This window comes from Rhincodon typus, chromosome 2 (assembly GCF_021869965.1).
Source record: "Rhincodon typus isolate 14 chromosome 2, sRhiTyp1.1, whole genome shotgun sequence".
NCBI classification, from domain to species: domain Eukaryota; kingdom Metazoa; phylum Chordata; class Chondrichthyes; order Orectolobiformes; family Rhincodontidae; genus Rhincodon; species Rhincodon typus.
The window spans coordinates 72468374-72489130 of NC_063333.1; the positions used below are offsets into that span (position 1 = coordinate 72468374).

The following is a 20757-nucleotide window of genomic DNA, read 5'->3' on the forward strand; positions in this document are numbered from 1 at the left end:
TGTGTGAAGGTAGTTTGTAACAAATCTGGGAAGATGCAGTACAGACTTATTGGGTGCTGATTGGTGCAAGACCAACACTGCTGCACAAATCGAGGACAAAGTTGGCAGGATGATATTAATGGGGCAGGAGGCAATGTTGTAAAACATTTTCAGGAGATCCTCAAGCAGCCCAACCTCAGCTCGATGTTTCAGTTTGATGACATCTCCACCTTTTCAGCAGCTGAACATCAACCTAGGAAAAATCACCACTTCAGATAGTACCACTCCAAAGAGCCTTCAAGAGGCTCAAGAACAAGACATCTGGGATCAATGAAATACTTGCAGAGCTGTTGAACGTGGCAAGAACACTGTCTTAACAAAGTTCACAGACCTGTTCGCCAACATCTGGATTGTGGAAGACGTCCTGGATGACTGGAGGTGAGGAATAATCATCAAGCTGCCAAATAAGGGAAATCTCAGTGACTGCATCCACTGGAGGGGTGTAATACTGCTGTCAGTATCTGGCAAGCCTCAGCATAATTCTGCTTTACAGATTAAAAGCAGAAGTAGACACTATCCCTTGTGAAAAACAAGCAGGTTTCTAGGTTAGCAGATCATATAGCAAGCAAATATTTATCCTCAGAATATTTGCTGATGATTTCAGTGTTCACTTCTATTTGTAACTTCTCATACTGAAGCAGTCTTTGCCTACATGCATGTAGAAAGACCTAGAGAGCATTCTGAATTTGGTTGATAGGTGGTGTTGATGTTATTTGCCATTTATGTACCAGGCAATGACCATCTCCAAGAAGAGAAAATCCTCAAATATAAGCAAAATAGTATGGATACTGTAGATCTGAAATAAAAACAAAGTGCTGGAGAAACCCATCAGATCTGGCAACATCTGTGGAGTGAGAGACAGAGAGTTAACATTTTGAGCCCAATGACTCATCTATGAAAACCAAAGGAACTGTGGATGCTCTAAATCAGAAACAAAAATCGAAGTTGCTGGAAAAGCTCAGGTCTGAGGAAGGGTCACCGGACCTGAAACGTTAACTCTGAATTCTCTTCACAGATGCTGCCAAACCTGCTGAACTCATCTTTGAAACAGGCTTTGAACATGTTAACTCTGTCTCTTTGTCTGCAGACTCTGTCAGGCATGCTGAGTTCCTCCAACAATTGATATTCTTATTATATAAGACAAAATGCAAATTATCTCCCTGGACAATCAAAAGCATTATCATTGCTGCAGCTTACAATCATCAAATTGCCAAGGCAGATGTTGATGGAATGCTTCCCCTGACCGGTGAGTCTAGAACTAGGGACACACTCAGAATAAAGGGATTCTTCAGTTAAGAGGATGGGTAATCTGAGGATTCTCCAAAGGGCGGTGGAAGCATTGAACATGTTCAAGGCAGAAATCAATAAATTTCTGGATGCCCTTGATATCAAAGATATGGGAAGAATGGAGAAAAATCGCTTGAGATAGGTAATCAATTTGAATGCTGAAGCTGAATGATAGTCTACTCCTATTTCCTACGAACATCCTGGAAGCTTGCCATTGATCAGAAACTGAGCACTGAAAACTGTGGCTACAAGAATAGCTCAAAGGCTGTGAATTCTGCTGCATTTCAGCTGTCTCCCTCAAGTCTATCCATAAGCTATAAGGTACACATTGGGATTGTGGATGTCTGGATTCAGCTTAAAAGCCATTAAGAAATTCGTAATATCGAGGTCAAAAGGCACTTGTAAAGCGTCTCAGCCACCACCAGCTGAAACATTCACTTCCTCCACCATCAGTGCACGTGTAATGTCCCATCTAATGCCTGTTGGAAATCCATATATATTACATCTACTGGTTCCCCTTTATGTATGCTGCTTGTTAACTTTTCAAGGATTTCTAATAAATTTGTCAAGCATAGTTTCTCTCCTTCATAAAGCCATTTTGACTCTGCTTATTTGTATTATGTGTTTCTAAACCCTCTGTGATTAAATCTTCTATAATAGACTCTGACATTTTCCCAGTAACAGATGTCTGTTATTGTCTCTTTACCTTCTTAAATAGTGGTGAAGGGGGAGATTGACCTGGGTTTGAACACCCTGTGATTCTCTGACAGACCACTTGAAACTCCGTTCAGTTTTACCAGTTATATTCAGGCATATGCAGGAGGGAACGTATGTCATTCAGGGTGGGACATGATCTCCCTGATCCACTTACAAACTCTGGTTTTATACTTCATTATTATCTTAACTGATAATGCTGATCACATTGCCAACTGGAGATAACAAGGTGTAGACCTGGATGAACACAGCAGACCAAGCAGCATCAGAGGAGCAAGAAGGCTGATGTTTCAGGCGAGAGAAACTATGCTTGACAAATTTATTAGAAATCCTTGAAAAGTTAACAAGCAGCATACATAAAGGGGAACCAGTAGATGTAATATATATGGATTTCCAACAGGCATTAGATGGGACATTACACGTTAGACTACTCAATAAGGCAAGAACCCATGTTGTTGTGAATAATATATTAATATAGTTGGAGAACTGGCTAACCTGTAGTAGACAGGGAGTGAAGAGAAGGGGGTCATTTTCAGGATCACAATCTATAACCTGGATAGAACCACAGGATCAGTGCATTCAGCCACAATTATTTACAATGTGCATTAATGACTTGGATGACAGAAGAGAATGCACTATTGCCAATTTTGTGGGTGACACAAAAATAGGCAGGAAGGCAAGTGATGAAGATGACGGAGTCTATAAGGGGAGATAGATAGGTTAGGCGAGTGGGCAAAAACTTGGCAAATGGAAAATAATGTGAGAACATGTGAGGTTATGCACTTTGGCAGGAAACATAGAGGTGTTGAATATTATCTAAATCAAGAAAGACTGCAGAAAGCCGTAGCACAGGGGTTTTCATGCACAAATCACAAAAAGCCAGCATCCAAGTTCAGCATGTAATAGGGAAGGCAATGAAGGGAATGGAATATTAACATAGAGAGGTGTTGCTAAAACTATACAAGGTATTAGTCAAACCACGTCTGGAATACAGAGAACAGTTTTGGTCCTCTTACCTAAGGAAGGATATAATGCCAGTGCAGGCAGTCCTGATAAAGTTCACTGGGTTGATCCTGGGTATGGAGGGATTTTCCTACATGAGGTTGAGTATGTTGGTCCTGTACTCGTTGGAATAAGAATGAGAGGCAACCTTCCTGAAACATACAAGGATCTTAGGGGGCTTCACAAGGCAGATTCAGAGGAGTCTCCCTTTGTCGGAAAGTCTAGGATCAGATGGCATAATCTCAAACATTTGAGATTACCCAGTTAGGACAGAGGTGAAAAGGGATTTTTTTTAGTGGGTAGTAAATCTGTAGGATTCTTTACTGCAGAGGGTTGTTAGTACATTCAAGGCTGAGATATAGTTTTTTCATCAGCATGTAAATCAAGACTTACGAAGAAAAGACATGAATGTGGAGTTGAGGATTACTAGATTAGTCATGATCTCATTGAATGTCAGAACAGAATCAATAGGCTAAACGGCTTACTTCTGCTCCCACATCTTATGGCCACATGTAGTGATGCATAATGATCTGACACATCTTGCATATTTCAAATTTGAGGTCCTGCTTTGTCAGCCATCCACTTGAGACCCTGCACATCCTGTTCGTCACTAAATGCATGATCATTGGCCAATCTTAGGAATTGCCTGGCATAATCTTTTACTCCATAAAAGGTACTAGCTACATTCTTGAGGTATCTCTCAACCCATTTTGTGCCAGCCAGATGGTGATAACATACTTGTCTTAACCAGTCCTAGCAGCTTGTAAATGAACCATTTCTGAACCTTGCTGTATTTTCCCCATTCAAAGCTGTTGCGCTGATAATTTTCCAGTCCTCAGAGTTTTCCAGGATCTACAGATTCTTGGAAGATTACTACCAGTGCATCCACTACCACCAGCTACTTCGTTTTGTATCCTGGGATGGAACCCATCAGGTTCAGGGGACTTAGCGGTCTTTAGCTGCACTAGTTTGCCTAATACGTTTTCTCTAGTAATAGTGAGAGTGTTTATTTCTTCACTCCCTTTTAGTCCTTGATTATTTAGTATTTTTGGAATACTATTAATATCTTCTACTGTGTGATGCAAAGTGTATTTAACTTTTTTGCTATTTCCTGCTTTCCCAGTATTATTTCCCAAGCCATGTTCTCTAAGGGGCCAATGTTAATTTTGCCCTCTTATTTTCTTTTTATATATTAAAAGAAACTTTTATACTGTCTGTTTTAATATTATTTGCCAGTTTACTCACAAAAAGGAAATGGCACTGTTGTAGAGTGTGCTTTGATTGCAATGGAACAATTGGAACACAGATATGGAGGACAATTGGGACATGGGTGGGCATCAGTCAAAGAAAGGAGGAGGTGTACAGTGATTGGCACTATTGCTTTGTTGTATGTTCAGTAAAAAGCTTTGATGCCCATTTAGTTCCTGAAAACAGTTGTGGGATACTATTGAATTTCGAGGCTCATAATATATTGAAATTTTGAACGTTTGTGTTTATGCATAAACATCGAGTATGTGTGAAGGTAAAAGTTAAGTACATTAGAAAATTATGTTCAAATAATGCTGCTCGTCATGTAATTGTTTTAGCTTCATATAGTTGGAAGAGAAGTAAAGCCATAGTATTAATCACACCCTGAAAAAAATCCTCAGTACCATAATTTTAAGAGCTTCAAAAAGAATCTGTGCTTCTGTGATGTTGGAAAGGTTGCCTTCTGTCAATAATGTATGTTACACAAATCTGGATTATTTTTCCAAGTATGGTTATACTGAAACATATGTACGGTGTCTCCAGCAACTTCCAAATGTTGTTGATGTCAGAATGAGAATTGACTGGCGTACTTTTTCTGGAGTAAAATTTCATGGCAGTTATTACAAAGCTACAAATTTGATAGGTTAATCACCACAAGCATTTGGACTAAGTCATGGTATTTGAATATTGCAGAAGAGGGCATTTAATCTGACAGATGGTTGACCTTAAGTTATCTGAATTCAGTTTCATATTAACACAGGCTTTAGGAGGATAATAGAAACGATTGTTCTGTTTTCAATGAGAGTGGCCTGCTTTTTTTCTTAGAATTATAAATTAATATATATATTTCATCATGACATATAGATCACATCAAGCAAATATTTAGCCAAACCAGTATTCACCAGCGCATCCCATTTAACTGGAATTCTGAATTTGTGGATCTGCACTTTGGAAAGGATAGGAAACATCATCTTAACTACAAAGAATTTTCTCAGTTTCTCCTGGTAGGTTGTTAAAATGATGATGTCTTGTATATCTAATGTCTGTATAATTCAAGCCATTTTTTCCATTAGATATTAGTAATTATATTAATGTAATTATAGATGTTTCTTTGGTGTAATATTATAAAACTACTTTATATTATTAGATTACTGCAATATTTACTTGTCATATTTTGTTACAAATGTTTTTAAGTGTGACAAGTGTTTACCAGGCCTTGAAAATTGCACTGAGTCAATGGGAAAGTTACAGGAAAAAAATAAGCTGCTAACTTTTCATGGAATCTTTCATGACCTTAAGTACCTAGTTTGTGCACCGAGGATAAACAGACATCAGTGGTTCATGACCAGATCATTTGCTCTGCTGAGGCTGGTTTAGGTATACACATTGACTAGTACGTCGGGAAGGTATTACTTTATTCAGTTCTGCCATGGGATTTCATATAGAAGGGCAGATAAGGCCATTGATTAAAACTCAACTGCAAGGCAGTATGCTGAGAACTGCGTTGGATTGTCAATCTGTTTATTGTGCCCAGATATGTAGAGTGGTACATGAGCCCATGATCTTTTGATTCTGAGGCGAAGTGCAACCATTGAAACAAAGCAATCTGACACAGTCTAAAACAAGTGGCCAATTTGCTAGGAAGCTATTTTACGGTATTGTTGTAAACCAGATTCACTCCTCTCTCTCACCAGGTTGTAGAATTTGATTAGCTGAAGCTATATCAAAACTGACATTTCCTAATACTTTAAACACATATCGCGAGTAGCACTTCCTTAATTGAGAGCAGCTACATGTTTTCAGTCAAGTATAATTTCAAAGAGTTTCCTGGACCAACAATCATCTTGTTTTACAACCTATTTTGGAAGTGAAATATTGTTGTTTTAGTCATTGTGTTATTCATTGTAGACAGGCTGCAGTCTTTGGTTCTGTGGTATTGGCATTACAGGCACCGAAACTAAAAAAAAAAAGCTTATGTGCATTCATGATAAGTACGAAAAGTGGGTGGATTATGTTTGCCGAAAATTTGATGCACAATTTGCCGTTTGGATATCCTAGTTTTTTTAGTGGTATTTTTTTCATCACTCAGATGCATGGAATCCTTGCAGTGTGGGAGCTGGCCACACTAGCCTTCTCAAGAGCATCCCACCTAGACCCACATTCCTATCCTATCCCTATAACGCTGCATTTCCCATGGCTAATCCCTCTACCCCGCACATCCTTGGACACTATGGGCAATTTAGTATGAACCCTGGTCTCTGGTGCGTGAGGCAGCAGTGCTAATATGTATTCAGCTTCATGGGTTCATCCCTGTTCCCCCAGAATGACTAAAAGATGTTCCACCTGAGCTACACGTCTCTTTCTTTTGCTGCTGCATTTATAGTGTTTAAGTGTTACTGGGTAAATTTGGAAAAAGATTTTTGAGTTCATCAAGGATTGATACTAGACTTGGATAAGGAGATTAGAAAAGTTTGAAATGTTTGTTAGAAGAAAGTCTGGTTGCATTAATGGAAGACTTTGGTCCCAATTTTTCTTGGGTTGCAGAATGCCATGTAGATGAAGTTGGTGTAGCACGGAGTGAAAGCAATTTGCAAATGGAAGCTGAGGATGGTTCTCAATGGAAGATTCGACACATCAAGTAGTTTCAGAGAACTTTTCTCCTATACTCACATCAGTCAGATGCAATTTCTGAGTTGGCTACAAGACTTGTTAGCTCAGTTGATTAGAGGTATAGCTGACCAATGCCCCCAGCCCAGGTTCGATCCTCATACCAAATGAGGTAGTTCTTAGGGCCTTCTACATGCCCATTGTGATATCATTGAGCATTGATTTTCAACTGTCACGCCAGGGCACAACATAGAGAAACCATATGCATTATCTACACTTCATCAAGCTGCACAGAATGACCAAGATAGGGCTCTTGGTCACAACAAAGATCAGCATGGCCCTCAACATCAGCAGACCCTTCCTGTTGATGCTAGATAACATGTTTAAAATAAATCACAATTTGTCATGCATCATTTAGGTGTGTCATTTAGGTTTCAGAGGCAATGTGCAGATGATGAGACAGCATCAATTTTTTCTCTTTTACCAGGATTAGTGAACTAATTGTTTTGTAAGAACTCTGAGCTGAACGTACCTGAACAGCAGATGCCTATCATGGGTGTGGTTATCCAGGATCTCAGTGTTCTTCACAATCCTCATACTGCACTTATAGCACAGCCCCATCTGCCTGATCTTATTTTTTTGATTAGCAAATGAGTTACTAATTTAGTATAGCTAAGCTATAACAAGTGAAGTCTCCTATCTTAGAAAGGGAAATTGGAGCACAAATAAAAGGAAACAGACCTCCATCCTACACTGCATCAAATTCCCACTTGAACTAAATTCCTGACTTTTGTCTTTACGAAACACGATATTCCCCAATCATTCCTTGTTTCATGTTTCATGCAAGACCCGTTCTCTTTGGATTAGTTGTCTTTGAATTGTTGCTTAGACTTTGGTTCTTCTGAAATCCCAGCTCCACATCACTATTGCTGCACAGTTCCCATCTTTTCTTTGCCTCTACAATGGACCATTGCAGCTTACTCGTTGCTGAAATCCTGAAATAAAAAAATACCACCGTAATAAATATAACTAACAACACTTTCCATAACACTTAAGAAAACTGAACTTGTGCAATCTCTTTGTTGCCTATTTCACAGCTGCCTAGTGCTCCTACACAGTGCTATTCCAGCAGCTGCACCATAACTCACACAAGACTGCTGATTTTCAGTGAATGAGGTTGCCTTGTGTGAGGTCTTTGAGTAGCTGTGGGCATTCAAGGCCCAACTTTGGACTGTACTGCCTTGTCATGGATGACCACTATTTGCGTTGGATGGTTGAATAGCAACACAAAAAACACTGGTGGAGTGGCAGGGGTGACAACATGATTTCCTGTCATCCTGATAATGTACATCAGATTCAAGAACCACAGAGCTGTTGTCACAGCTCCAGACCAGTTGCTGAGCAAGCCAGTCATTTCATGAAGGACATATGGCTGACTGCTTTGAGAATTTACTTATTCCTTTGAACACTGATATTGCAACTGGATCACCAAGCTGGGTCATACAGAAACAAGTATGGATCTACACTTAGTTATTTGGTAGTGCACAATTTTTGTTAAAGCTTTTTGACGTGCTCATCAAGACACTTTAAAAGAATACAAATTCAAGGGGAAAACTAACATTTGTATGGCATGAGAGGGGAATGTTTGTTTGCAAGTCGACTCTGATTGATATAGGCATTGCCATTGAGAAAGAATCCATTAGTGGTGATTGACAGTAACTGCTAGCCTTTGTTTAAATTTCAAACCAGGCAGGATAACTGTCTTTGGTTTGAGCAATGCCCTTCTTTTTTGAGTTGAAAATGTTGAAGTCCATATACATGTTCTTTCTTCAGTGAAGAGCAAGGCCTTGTGTGTTGATGTATGTGACTTGCATTACATGCATGTGTATTACGTTGTGGGCCCAAATGTCAATCTGGAATTGGACAGTGTATTGTGAGTTTTTTGTAAGTATTGATTGCTTGGCTATGGTCAGTACCTTATTTATTGCAAACGGCCAAAAGAACACGCTGTTTGTTACAATCTTCCAGTCTTTGGGTCGTATGGCCAACATCACACCTGGTATCACACTGATACTAAAATTCATATACCACATTACTCATTTATGAGAACCAATGTTTGATCTCAAACCCAAGAAAGACTATGGCTCTGACCATTCTGTGCTGTTTAACAGACATCAAGCCATTTTACCTTGTTGTTATTTTCCGTGCTGTCCAGGCAACCCAAAGCAATAACGTCAAACTACTTATGTTGAAGTTTAATGAGGATAATTAATTTCTGTCTCACCAAACAAGTACCTGGAGACTGATAGAACATTAAGATTACTAATTTATAAGCTTAGGATATATTATAATGATTCCATGAGTTTTTTTTATCATTGATAAAGCAACATTCCAAGTTTCATCAAGACGAGAAAACTTGTACAGCTGGGAAAAAAATGGCCAATAGATTTGATCAAATATCTCAGCAAAACAACCAATTTTGCCCAGATTTTAGATATGGTCATTTTGAATACTTCCATCTGAAACTTCACATGCATTTCATTCTACAAGCTGTCATGTGAACTTGTGGGAAGTATTAAGATTCCAAGTTAAACTGTTTCCAATCAATTTTAAATGTGGTAATATCAAGATAAGAATGCACTGCATTAATCATGGTAATATGCATGGTTATACATAAAAATGCTGGTTGTCTGTTTACTCAGAGTATTAAGAATGAGTGATTTTTAACAAGTAGAAATTATTTTTAATAGCAAGTTATATTTGATTAGCACCTTTAACATAAAATGTCCCAAAATGTTTGAGAAACATTATAAAACAAATATCAACACCAGGTCTTAAAAGGAGATATTAGGGAAAATGGCCAGAAACATGGTCAAAGGAGTAGGTCTCAAGAAGTGTCTTAAAGGAAGAAAACAATATCAAGAGGAGCAAGGAAGGTATTCCACATCGTAGGTTGTGTTCAGCTTAAACAAGATTTTCAGGAGAATTGGGAAAAACTCAGAGATCTTGGAAGGCTTTGTGGTTAGGGGAAATTATATGGATGGAGGGTGAGGGTCAGTCTTGGAGGGATTTGAAAATGAAGATCATGAATATAAATCTTGTGAAGATCCGAGGAGAAGGAAGGCAGGTGGACGAGCTGAACTGAGCAAGAGGCTGGGAACAGATTCCTGATGGGTAAAAGTTTGCAATTAAGTTCTGGGAACTTTACAGATGAGTTGAATCTTTTAATGGCAAGTGTCAGGAAGTCATTTTGCATTAATTTGCCAGTCATGCATGCTTATTAAAAATCCAGAGTTAAATTCTCCTTCCTAATTAAGCTTTACATGAATGAGCAATACATTCCTTCAGATTCACACAGGTAGTCATCTTCCTTGACTTTAGAGTGAGTAGCTGTTGCTTTATGCTCTTTAGGGAGCATTTGTCTGTGGTATGCCATAATTGAGGTTTGATGGCAATAATCTAAGTTACATAGGGCACAGAGAATGGCCAAGAGAGAGGGGGTTGGAATGTAATTATTATGTATTGGGCCCAGGAGAATGGCCAAGTGTGGAAATCTATCTGGCTAAATGTGGAAACTATCTGTGGAAAGGAAGCATCTGACCAAGGATGGTTAGAGTGATCAGGATATTTAGCTTCGGATGTCAACCTTGAGAGCCTAAATGTTGATTTTTGGCATGCAGGTAGTGGGTATCTATCCATGTATCCTTTAAATATGGCACCAGGACCTTTGAATCCCAGAGGATACCTCATACTTCTTGTGTTTGCAAATGCAGTGAGTTGACAGGCACATAATTGTGTGAGAAATGCTGCTGTGCCCCATTCTCACACCCCAAGTGAATGTAATGTGTACTTCCACACCTGCTGTGAACCTGTACTCCAGCATGCACAATTCTACCCAACAAATTAAAATTGAGGCATTGTTCACAACAAACAGAATAGTGTGCATTCTCAGCCAGCCCACATTTCGAAAATAGCGTCCAACATTAGATGTGATTCTGTTAATGGATAACATTTGCTAAACTAGCCTGATTGTGCTATGAATTACTCAAACTCTCAATTTAAGATTGTCAGTCAGGCTTGCAGCATGGCTCACATATTCATTACAGACGCAAAATATAAATTCACTTACAAGTTCCTGACCTTATTAAACTGAAGGTCTGTGAATTGAGCCTACTTCAACTAAAGTATCTTAACATTGTTAAAATGAAACATAATCAAAATTTTTCATCTTGCACTCACCAATGTAGGAAAGGAACAGTATTTTGTATAGCATGAGAAGAAGGTGCTAAGTCATTGTTGGCATGGGGAGGTAGTGGGAATAATTAACAGTAACTTTTGTTTTCAGACTGGGCAGGTTATTGGTCAGGTTATTGCCATGGGAATTCAGCAGATATTCACAGTCTGCATGAGTGCTCTTCTTAATAAAAAAAAAGGTGCAAAAAAAAAGCAAATTCCTTTTGCTTCCATAAAACAGGCTTCTGTGGATTAGGTTGTCTGTCTCAGGCTTGCTGCACTGCTCCAGCAAAGCTCAATGCAAGCTGGAAGAATAGCATCTCATTTTCCACCTAGGAACCTTATGACCTTCTGGACTTTGAGTTCAACAATTTTAGAGCTTGAGCACCTTTCCCCATGTTTTCCCCCAACCGCACACACCAGTCCTTGGCATCACATGGGTTGCTACCACATACAACCCATTGTCAGTCACTGGTTGTCCCCACTAGCACCCCCCCCCCCCCCCCTGACTGACCTTTAACTGCTCCTTTGTCTATTCAACTGTTTTTCTCTCTTGGGCTCCATTTCTGTCTATTGTTTACTTTACCCCTCCTCCCCCCCATCTTCTATATAAACCTCATCCTTTTCCTCGCTACCATCAGTTCTGAAGAAGGGTCTCTGGAGCCGAAAGGTTAACTCTGATATCTTTCCATAGATGCTGCCAGACCTGATGAGATTTTCCAGAAGTTTCTGTTTTTGTTACAGATTTCTAGCACCTGCAGTTCTTTTGTTTTTTTGTCTCATGTATTAATATATGTAGCTTCAAGTAAGCACACATGCCTCACATTGTGAAACCAACTGATAATCATTAATTGGTTTCCGGTGTAATACTTTGCATGATTGGGATTTTTAGAAAATGTCATCCAGTAGCAGAACATGGACTTCTGTGGTTCATTAATATGGGCTGGTAGAACATGATTTGCATGTTCCCTGCTGCAGATGGTCACTGGGCTATTATGTTTGCGATACCGTTATTAGTGTTTTGGCTCAGTGGTCGGCACTGCTTTTACTTTTTGAATAGTAACTTTTCTTTATTGGACCTTATCAAATGTCTTTTGGAAGTCCCAGCATGCTACATTTATTGTTTCCCTTTTATTTTCCACGGAGGTGAAGCGAGTTGTTTGAACGGTTTGTGGGCCCTGAATCTGTCGTCTCATTTTTTCATTAGGAACACTGATAAACAAGTGTTAGTAAATTTCCCTTTTATAAAGCCATATTGAAGCTGATTGATTTTATTATGATATACTAAATGTCTTGCTGCTGCTTCCTTTATATTAGATTGCAGCATTTTCTCAATGGCTGATTTTAGGTTAACTGCCTATAATTTCCTACTTTCTGTCTCCTTCCTCTTCCTTTCATCAATAGGGATATAACATTTGAAGACTTTCAATTTGCACATCTTTGTTGAAAATTGTAATAAAAATCTTTAAATGTCTTCTATGCTTATCGATTGTCTTAATTTATTATCCATTGACTAATCCACATTAGCCAACTCTCTCTTCATACTTATGTAATTGCCTTTAATAATGTTTAAGACACCATTGGTTTCAGACCCAGGACTTTCACCCTCAAAGTGAATCTGATATTTGTTATTTTATGATCAGTCTTCCTCAGAGGAATCTTTACTACAATAGGGAAAAGGGTTAGGTGGCATTGTGAGTGACTGACTGGAAGAGGTAACTAGTGAGTAGGAATGACTGAAGGGGTGGGTGAGTGCCTCGACATGGAAGCTGGGTGAGTGAGTTAGATTGAGCTGTAAATGCCCACCCATCCTCTTCCAACCCCGTCTCATCCACTCCCATTCCCTGCACCTGCCATCTTGAAGTGATTCCACCAGAGATGAACCAAGTCATAGTTAGTAAAGCTCAACTCCTTTATTTTCCCCCTGTCTCCACCCCCTTGACCGGTGATCAGGACATGGGGCTTAATTTGTTTTGTTTTGTTGTCGAAATTGATTTGCTTTTTAAACGGAAAGAGATGCATAGGTTTTATTAGTTATCCTGATATTTACCGTTGTTAGTGTTTTGGCTCAGTGGTTGGCACTGCTGCCTCACAGTGCCAGGTACCCAGGTTCGATTATAGCCTTGGGTGAGTGTCTGTGTGGAGTTTGCACATTCTCCCCATGTCTGCATGGGTTTTTGCCAGGTTCTCTAGTTTCCTTCCACAATCCAGGGATGTGCAGAGTAGGTGGATTGGCCATGCTAAATTGCCCATAATATCCAGGGTCGTGCAGGCTAGGTGGATTGGGAAATGCAGAGTTATTGGGAGAGGATGGGGGGACGTGTCTGGGTGGAATGCTGTTTGGAGGGTCAGTGTGTGCTCGATGGACTGACTGGCCTGATTCCACATTGTGTGGATTCTGTGATTTGGATTGTGGGTTTCTCCCTGCTGTTTAATTTATAAGCAGCAGGCTTGTCCAGCTTTTTCTCGTGCGGTCCACATATTTCTGCCTCGGTGATTAGTGAGCAGATTTCAGAGGCAAATGACAATGAAAATTAAAACACTTTGACAAGGGTAGAGGGCAAAAAAAAATCACAATTTCAATTATTTTAATAATTCAGAGGATGTAATCCCTAATTACCCAGGAGAAGGTGGTGGCAAACTACCTTATTTGAACCACTATAGTCCATTTGGTGTAGTTACACCCATAACGCTGTTATGGAGAGAGTTCCAGGATTTTGACCCAGTTACTGAAGGAATAGCAATATGTTTTCAAGCCAGTATTTTGTAATTTGGAGAGGAAGTTGGAAGTTTTGAAATTTCCATGTATCTGCTCCCCTTTGTTCCTCTAGGTGGTAGTTGTCATAGGTTTGAAAGGTGCTGTCTAAGGAGTTTGGTAAATTTCTGCAGTGGATCTTGTAGATTCTACCCACAGCTGCTACAGCAGTGGAGGGAGTGGATCTTTATGGAAATGATTCCAATTAAGTAGACTTTTTTGACCTGGATAGTGTCCAGCTTCTTGAGTATTGCTGGAGTTGGATTCATTTAGGCATGTGGGAAGTAATCCATCAGATTCCTAATTTATGCCTTATAGATGGTGGACAGGCTTTGGGAAGTCAGGAGATGAGTTATGCACTGCAAGCTTCATAGCCACTGACATGCTGTTGTAGCCACAATATTTTTGTGGCTAGTCTGGTTCAATGTCTTGTCAATGGTAACTCCCAAGATATACATAGTGAAGAATTCTGTAATGGTACTGCCATTGAATGTCGAGGCAACATGTTTAGAGATTTTTGGAGGGTTGGGTCTTGCCTGCCACTTGTGTAGCAAAAATGTTGTCTGCCATTAGTTAGCCCAAACCTGGATGTTTGGACATGGAGTGCTTCAGCATCTGAGGGGTCATGAATAGTGCAGTCATAAGTGAAAACCTCCGCTTCAGATTTTATAATGAAGGGAAGGTCATTAATTAAGCAGCTGAAGATGGTTGGGCTGAGGAAACTACCTTGAGAAGCTCATGGAGAAGTTTCTTGGAGCTGAGATGGCTGACCTCCAACAACGACAAACATCTTCATTGACCCAGCAGAGAGTTTTGCACCTGATTTCCATTTACTGTAGTTTTGTGATACCACACTCAATCAAATGCAGCCTCGATATGAAGGACAGTCATTCTTACTACACCTCTGGAGTTCAGGTTTTTTGTTCATGTTTGAATCAAGGCTGTAATGAGATCAGAACCTCAGTGGCCCTGACTGAGGACAAACTGATGTTACAACCAGTCCTTAGGCCAGTTTCCCTAATTTATTACACCTCCAGATGGTTAGGCGCAATCTTAAACTTGCGGGTGAGGAGGGATAAACTAGCATTTCATTATTCACTTGCCCTTGATCGCAACAAAATTAATTTTAAGGATAATATTTTCCAAGATTCACATGAAATTGTATTTTTAAGGGAACCAATATAACCATGTTAAATTAAATGTGGGTTTCTGATCTATTCTCATAACACTGTACATCTGTGAGCAGGTTATTGCTATGCAAGTGCTGCTTGATGGCACTGTTGATGACCGCTTCTATCACTTACTGATAATTGAGAGTAGATCGATGGATGGAGATCACTTGGTGGAGATGAATCTGGCCTGTTTTGTGTACAGGACATACCTGGACAACTTTCTACATTATCTGATCGATGCCAGTGTTGTAGCAGTTCTTGAGTGGCTTGTCTAGGGGTGCCGCAAGCATTTTTATAGGAAGGTTATCAGGGCCTATCAGCTTTAGTATCCAGTACCTCTAGACATTTTTTGATATCACATGGAGAGAATTAAAGTGGCTGAAGATTGTCATCTGTGATACTGGGGATTTCCATCGGAGGCGGAAATGGGTCAGCTATTCTGCATTTCTGGCTGAAGATTGTTACAAATACAAAACATCCAGAAAAATCTACATTCAGACCATCCCTATTTGGCCCTGACTGCGACATCCCCTACAGACAAAACATCCAGAAAACCGGATCATCCCAAATGTACTGCAATCTACATTCAGGCCATCCCGATTTGGCCCTGACTGCGACAACCTCTACATACAAAACATCCAGAAACCCAATTCCTCTGCCTCCAACACATCTGCTCCCAACATGGGGCGTTCCACTCCAGAACATCCCAGATGTCCTCTTATTTCAATGACCGCAACATCCCCCCTTCAGTGGTTGAAAACGCTCTCGACTGCATCTCTTGCGTTTCCCGCACCTCTGCCCTCACATTCCCTCCCCGCAACAAAAACAAAGACAGAATCCCCCTTGTCCTCACATCACATATCACCCCACTAACCTCCAGAATCAATATATCATTCTCCGCCATTTCCGCCACCTGCAATCTGACCCCACAACCAAGGATATATTTCCCTCCCCACCCCTATCTGCCTTCCGTAGGGACCACTTTCTCCGCAACTCCCTCGTCCGCTCCACACTTCTCACTAGCCCGAACCCCCCCCCGCCAACCCGGCACCTTTCCCTTCAATCGTAGGAAGTGCTACACCTGCCGCTACACTTCCCCCCTCACCTCCATCTAAGGAACCAAAAAAAACCTTCCACCTAAGACAAAGGTTCACCTGCACATCCACTAATGTGGGTTACTCTATCGGCTGCTCCCTATGTGGCCTCCTCTACATTGCTGAGACCAAGTGGAGGTTTGGAGACCGCTTTGTAGAGCACCTGCGCTCTGTTCGCGACAAACGACGACAGCTTCCAGCTGCAAACCACTTCAACTCCCCCTCCCACACCCTGGATGACATGTCCATCCTGGGCCTCCTCCAGTGTCACAGTGCTGCCACCCACAAACTGGAGGTGCAGCACCTCATATTCCGCCTTGGGAGCCTACAACCCAATGGTCTCAATGTGGACTTTACTAGTTTCAAGATCTCCCCACCCACCGGCCTCATCCCATGACCAACCCTCCCTCTCATCCTGGCTTCCTTGACCTGACACAACCTGTCCACCTTCACTCCCACCTATCCGCTCCTCCCACCTCATTGACCAATACCCACCACTGCCTACCTGCACTCACCTATCACCATCCCACCTACCTTCCCCAGCCCCCCCCCCCCCCTGTCTATTTATTTCAGAGCTCCCTTACCCCCCCCCCATTTCTGAAGAAGGATTCCAACCCGAAACGTCAACTTTCCTGCTCCTCTGAAGCTGCCTGGCCTGTTGTTTTTCTCTAGCTCCACACTGTGCTATCTCTGACTGTTCTTGCTATCTCTGCAAATACTTCAGCATTGTTTTTAGCCCTAACGTGCTGGGCTTCTCCACTGTTGAGCGTGGGCATATTTGTTGAGTCACCTCTTCCTGTCAGCTGTTTAGTTGTCCACCACCATTATGGCAAGCTTTCAGAAAATAGAACTGATCTGTTGGCTGTGAAATAATTTAGCTATCTGTCATTTGTTATATAGTTTAGCATGCAAGCAAATTGTAGCTTTGTCAGGTTGACAACTCATTTTTATGTATGTGAGGTTTATTTTCTCCCTACATAATGAGGTCCTACAATTGATCTTTAGTGAGGTTAAGAGTGACAAAGGACAAATTTACTTTGCATTCTTCTATCAAACTTCCTCAGAAGCAATTCTCCATTTTATGTTGTAAAAACAGTTTGCAGGAAAGGAGACTTGAGCCAGAAAAAACATGTAATAATGAGTCCAATTGCTGAGTGCAAATCCTGCTTTGAAGGTGACTTAATTTAATAGCTTGGTTGACACTTTATCTCAATTTGAAGCACTTCTTTCTTATTAATATTATGATTGCAATCTCATATTTTGATTGGAATAAAAATGTGGTTTCTATCTAATATGTAATTGTAGAATGTTTTTGCTATGTTTTGATCGCCTTTATGAAGTTCCCTGCACTTCTTGTGGGCCAGTCATGGTGTTAAGCTTCAGTAGACAATTTACCAGGCATCTTCTGCAGTAGAACTTGATCCTCCAGTGTAACATTCTAGCTTATTGCTCCTTTTATACTGCCCTTGGTGTTAGTACTGTCCTGTATGGATACTAAACCATCTAATGCATAGAATGAGGCCAGTGAAGAACAAAGGCAGTTCTGAAGAGGTCATATTGGACACAATAAGTTTATTTTGCTCTTTCCACTGGTGCTGCCAAACCTTGCTGAGTTTCTCCTGCACTTTATGTTTTAAGCTTTAGTAAACAATTTACCAGTCATCTTCTACAGTAAGATTTATATCTCAAGTGTAATGCCCTATTTTAATGCTCCAATTTATCATGCGCTTGTTGGCTCTGCAGTCTTAATTGAAGACTAAGCAATGAAATGCCTGGAATGAGGCCAGTGAAGAATAAAGTCAGTTCTGAAGAAATCATTTTGGACTCAAAATGTCAACAGTTTACTGTTTTTCTGTCTCTCCACAAGTGCTGTGAAACCTTGCTGAGTTTCTCTGCACTTTCTGTTTTTATTCAATAAATGTATGTTATGCTGGGTGTATGACTATGTAGAACCAAAGGTTAAACATCTATGACATTGGTACTTTTCTCTGTTGCTCCTTGTATTTTGTTCAGGCTCTTTAAGATATCAAAGCAATGCTTTGTTGTTTTGAACATGTAACTTCCTTTTTGATTCACTGTGCTGTGATTAAGCAGAGCAGCACACTTCCCAGTATTTGTTGCAGCGAAAACAGAACTGCATACCATTTGCCAGTAAATGTAGTCTCTTGGAATGTTTCCTTTTGTGTCAGGAGGCAATAATGTCAGCTCGGAAATTTGAGTGCTTTGCAATTTCGGGGAACTTGTTTTAGTATTCAGTCAAAGTTAGCTAGCCAGCCACAGGATAAAACTGTATTGACTAAATTATGCTTCAATTCAAGAACACTATTTTAATTTACTAACTTTTAATAGTAATCGTTTGGTCAAGTATTATTGTTAATTTGTGGTAGATCATAAAAGTGTTTTGTACTGCAGGTCTGGGTGAACAGAAAATAAGTTTGAGATGAGCAAACCTGTCTTTAAGGATCCGTACAGCTGGGACAAGAGATGGCTTTGAAGATATGCAGGAACATAGATTGATATGTAGGTGTGTAAAGTTGAGGTTAAAATCACATCAGCTGCAATGTTGTTAAATGACTAAGCAGCCTTAAAAGACCGAGTGTTCTACTCTTGTTCTTTGTATGTTTGTATATAACTCAGCCTGAGAAGTTTAAGGACATTTGCAGCCCTTTATGCTGCTGAGGAATGGTAGCATAGTCATGATGTTATCTGACTGCCTGGTAGTAATTCAGAGGCCCAGGTATAAACATTGAGGACAAGCCTACCTCATTTCAGAGACAAAGAACTGCAGATGCTGTAAATCAGAGACAAAAATAGAAATTGCTGGAAAAGCTCAGCAGGTCTAGCAGCATCTGTGGAGAGAAATCAGAGTTAATGTTTTGGGTTGAGTGGTCCTTCCTCAGAACAGATTTTAGAGCTGTCTGGCCATTCGTTGACTTGAGGTAGTGAGTTGGCTTCTGGACACATACTGATATGATCAATTTGGTGACAAGAGAAAGATAGACAGGAAAATAAGTTGTGAAGATGACATAAAGAGTGTGCAGAACTTGTGCCTGTGCTGTATGATATCGGGAAATGTGAACTTGTGCAGTTTTGCAAAAAATATGGAAAGGCTGCACGTTATTTGAATGGAGGACAACCAGAGAAGTGTTTACAGAGAGATGTGGGTGTCCAGGCACATGAATCACAATAATTTGACTTGCAGATGCAGAAAGTGATTAAGAAGGCAAATTGAATGTTAATGTTTATTGCAAGTGGACTTTAATATGAAAGGTTTTGCAGCTGTTACAGTTAGACCGCATCTTAGAGTACTGTATATAATTTTAGATTTCCTCCTTAAGAAAATATATAATTGCATTAGAAGCAGTTCAGAGAAGATTCAGTTGACTGGTTCCAACCATGTAGGGATTATTTTATGAGAAAGGACTGAACATATTGTGCCTATACCCATTGGGATTTAGAAGTATGAGCTATGAAACTGGTAGGACTTGACAGGATGGATGCTAGAACTGAGGAACACATTCTTAAGAAAAGGTCTTCCATTTGAGACAGAACATCTCCACATTTCTTTCACCCAGATGTTGGTTAATCTTTGAAATTTTCCCAAAAAATAGAGACATTGAACATTGGACATTTAGGTATTCTGTGGCCATAACTGCCAGCATGGCAGCCTGTCAAGAGGCTGGAAGGTTGGGACTGCAAGAATGGGCGGAGGAAAAATGCTGCTTGGGAAGTCTTGATGGGGAGCTCTAATAGATGCACAGTGCCACATTGGAATGCAGACCCCTTAGTTTTGCTAGTTTTCATCTGGTAATCTGATCACTTGGTATGCTTTATCTTCGGAAAGTATTCCCAGTGGGAGAAGTGTGAGGTCCTTAAGTGGATGTCCCATTCTTCCATTCTGCCTCGAGGGCTATAATATTTAGCTCATGAGTTCAAATTCCATTTATCCTTTGCACCACGGTTAGCTCTGTGGGAAGGCTATAGCAGCAGGGGATTCAATTGTAAGGGGAATAGATAGACGTTTCTGTGGCCACAAACGAGACTTCAGGGTGGTATGCTCCTTTCACGGTACTAGAATAGAGGATGTTTCAGAGCAACTACAGGACATCTGGATTGAGAGGGTGAACAACCAGTGGTCAGGGTACACTTTAGTACTGGTGACATAGGTTAAAAAAGGGATGAGGTCGTAAAAGAAGAAGATGGAGAATTAGGAAGCAAGATAAAATGACCGACCAGTGGATTGCTACCAGTGTCGCACGCTAGTCAAGAGTAGAACTAGCAGGATTTATTAGATGAATACATGGATGGAGAGATGGTGTGAGGGGGAGTCTGTCAGATTTCTGGGACACTGGGACCTGGTTCAGGGAGTGGTGGGACCAGTACAAGCTGGATGGGCAGGACAGGAACTGATATCCAAGGAAGAGTATTTGCTCACATGGTTGTGAGGCAAAAAAATGGTAGAGAAATGGGAGCCTAAAAAGGGAAACAAGAGAGGGAAATGAACAAGAACCAAATACAGAATGAGCAATAAAAAAGAAACACCAATATATCTACTCCAGACCCACAGCAATGTGGTTGACTCTGAACTGCCCTCTGGGCAATTAGG

General features: G+C 40.4%; 1 protein-coding gene across 3 annotated transcripts in view; it reads left to right on the forward strand.

The window, feature by feature from the left end:
• The window catches only part of LOC109919150 (calcium-binding mitochondrial carrier protein Aralar2), a 222699-nt gene that overhangs the window by 92909 nt on the left and 109033 nt on the right, over positions 1–20757 (forward strand). For all 3 annotated transcript variants that reach the window (XM_048617775.1, XM_048617779.1, XM_048617785.1), the window contains exon 4: positions 5155–5294. In XM_048617775.1, coding sequence (XP_048473732.1) covers positions 5155–5294 — 140 coding nt within the window. The remainder of the gene's footprint in view (positions 1–5154; positions 5295–20757) is intronic.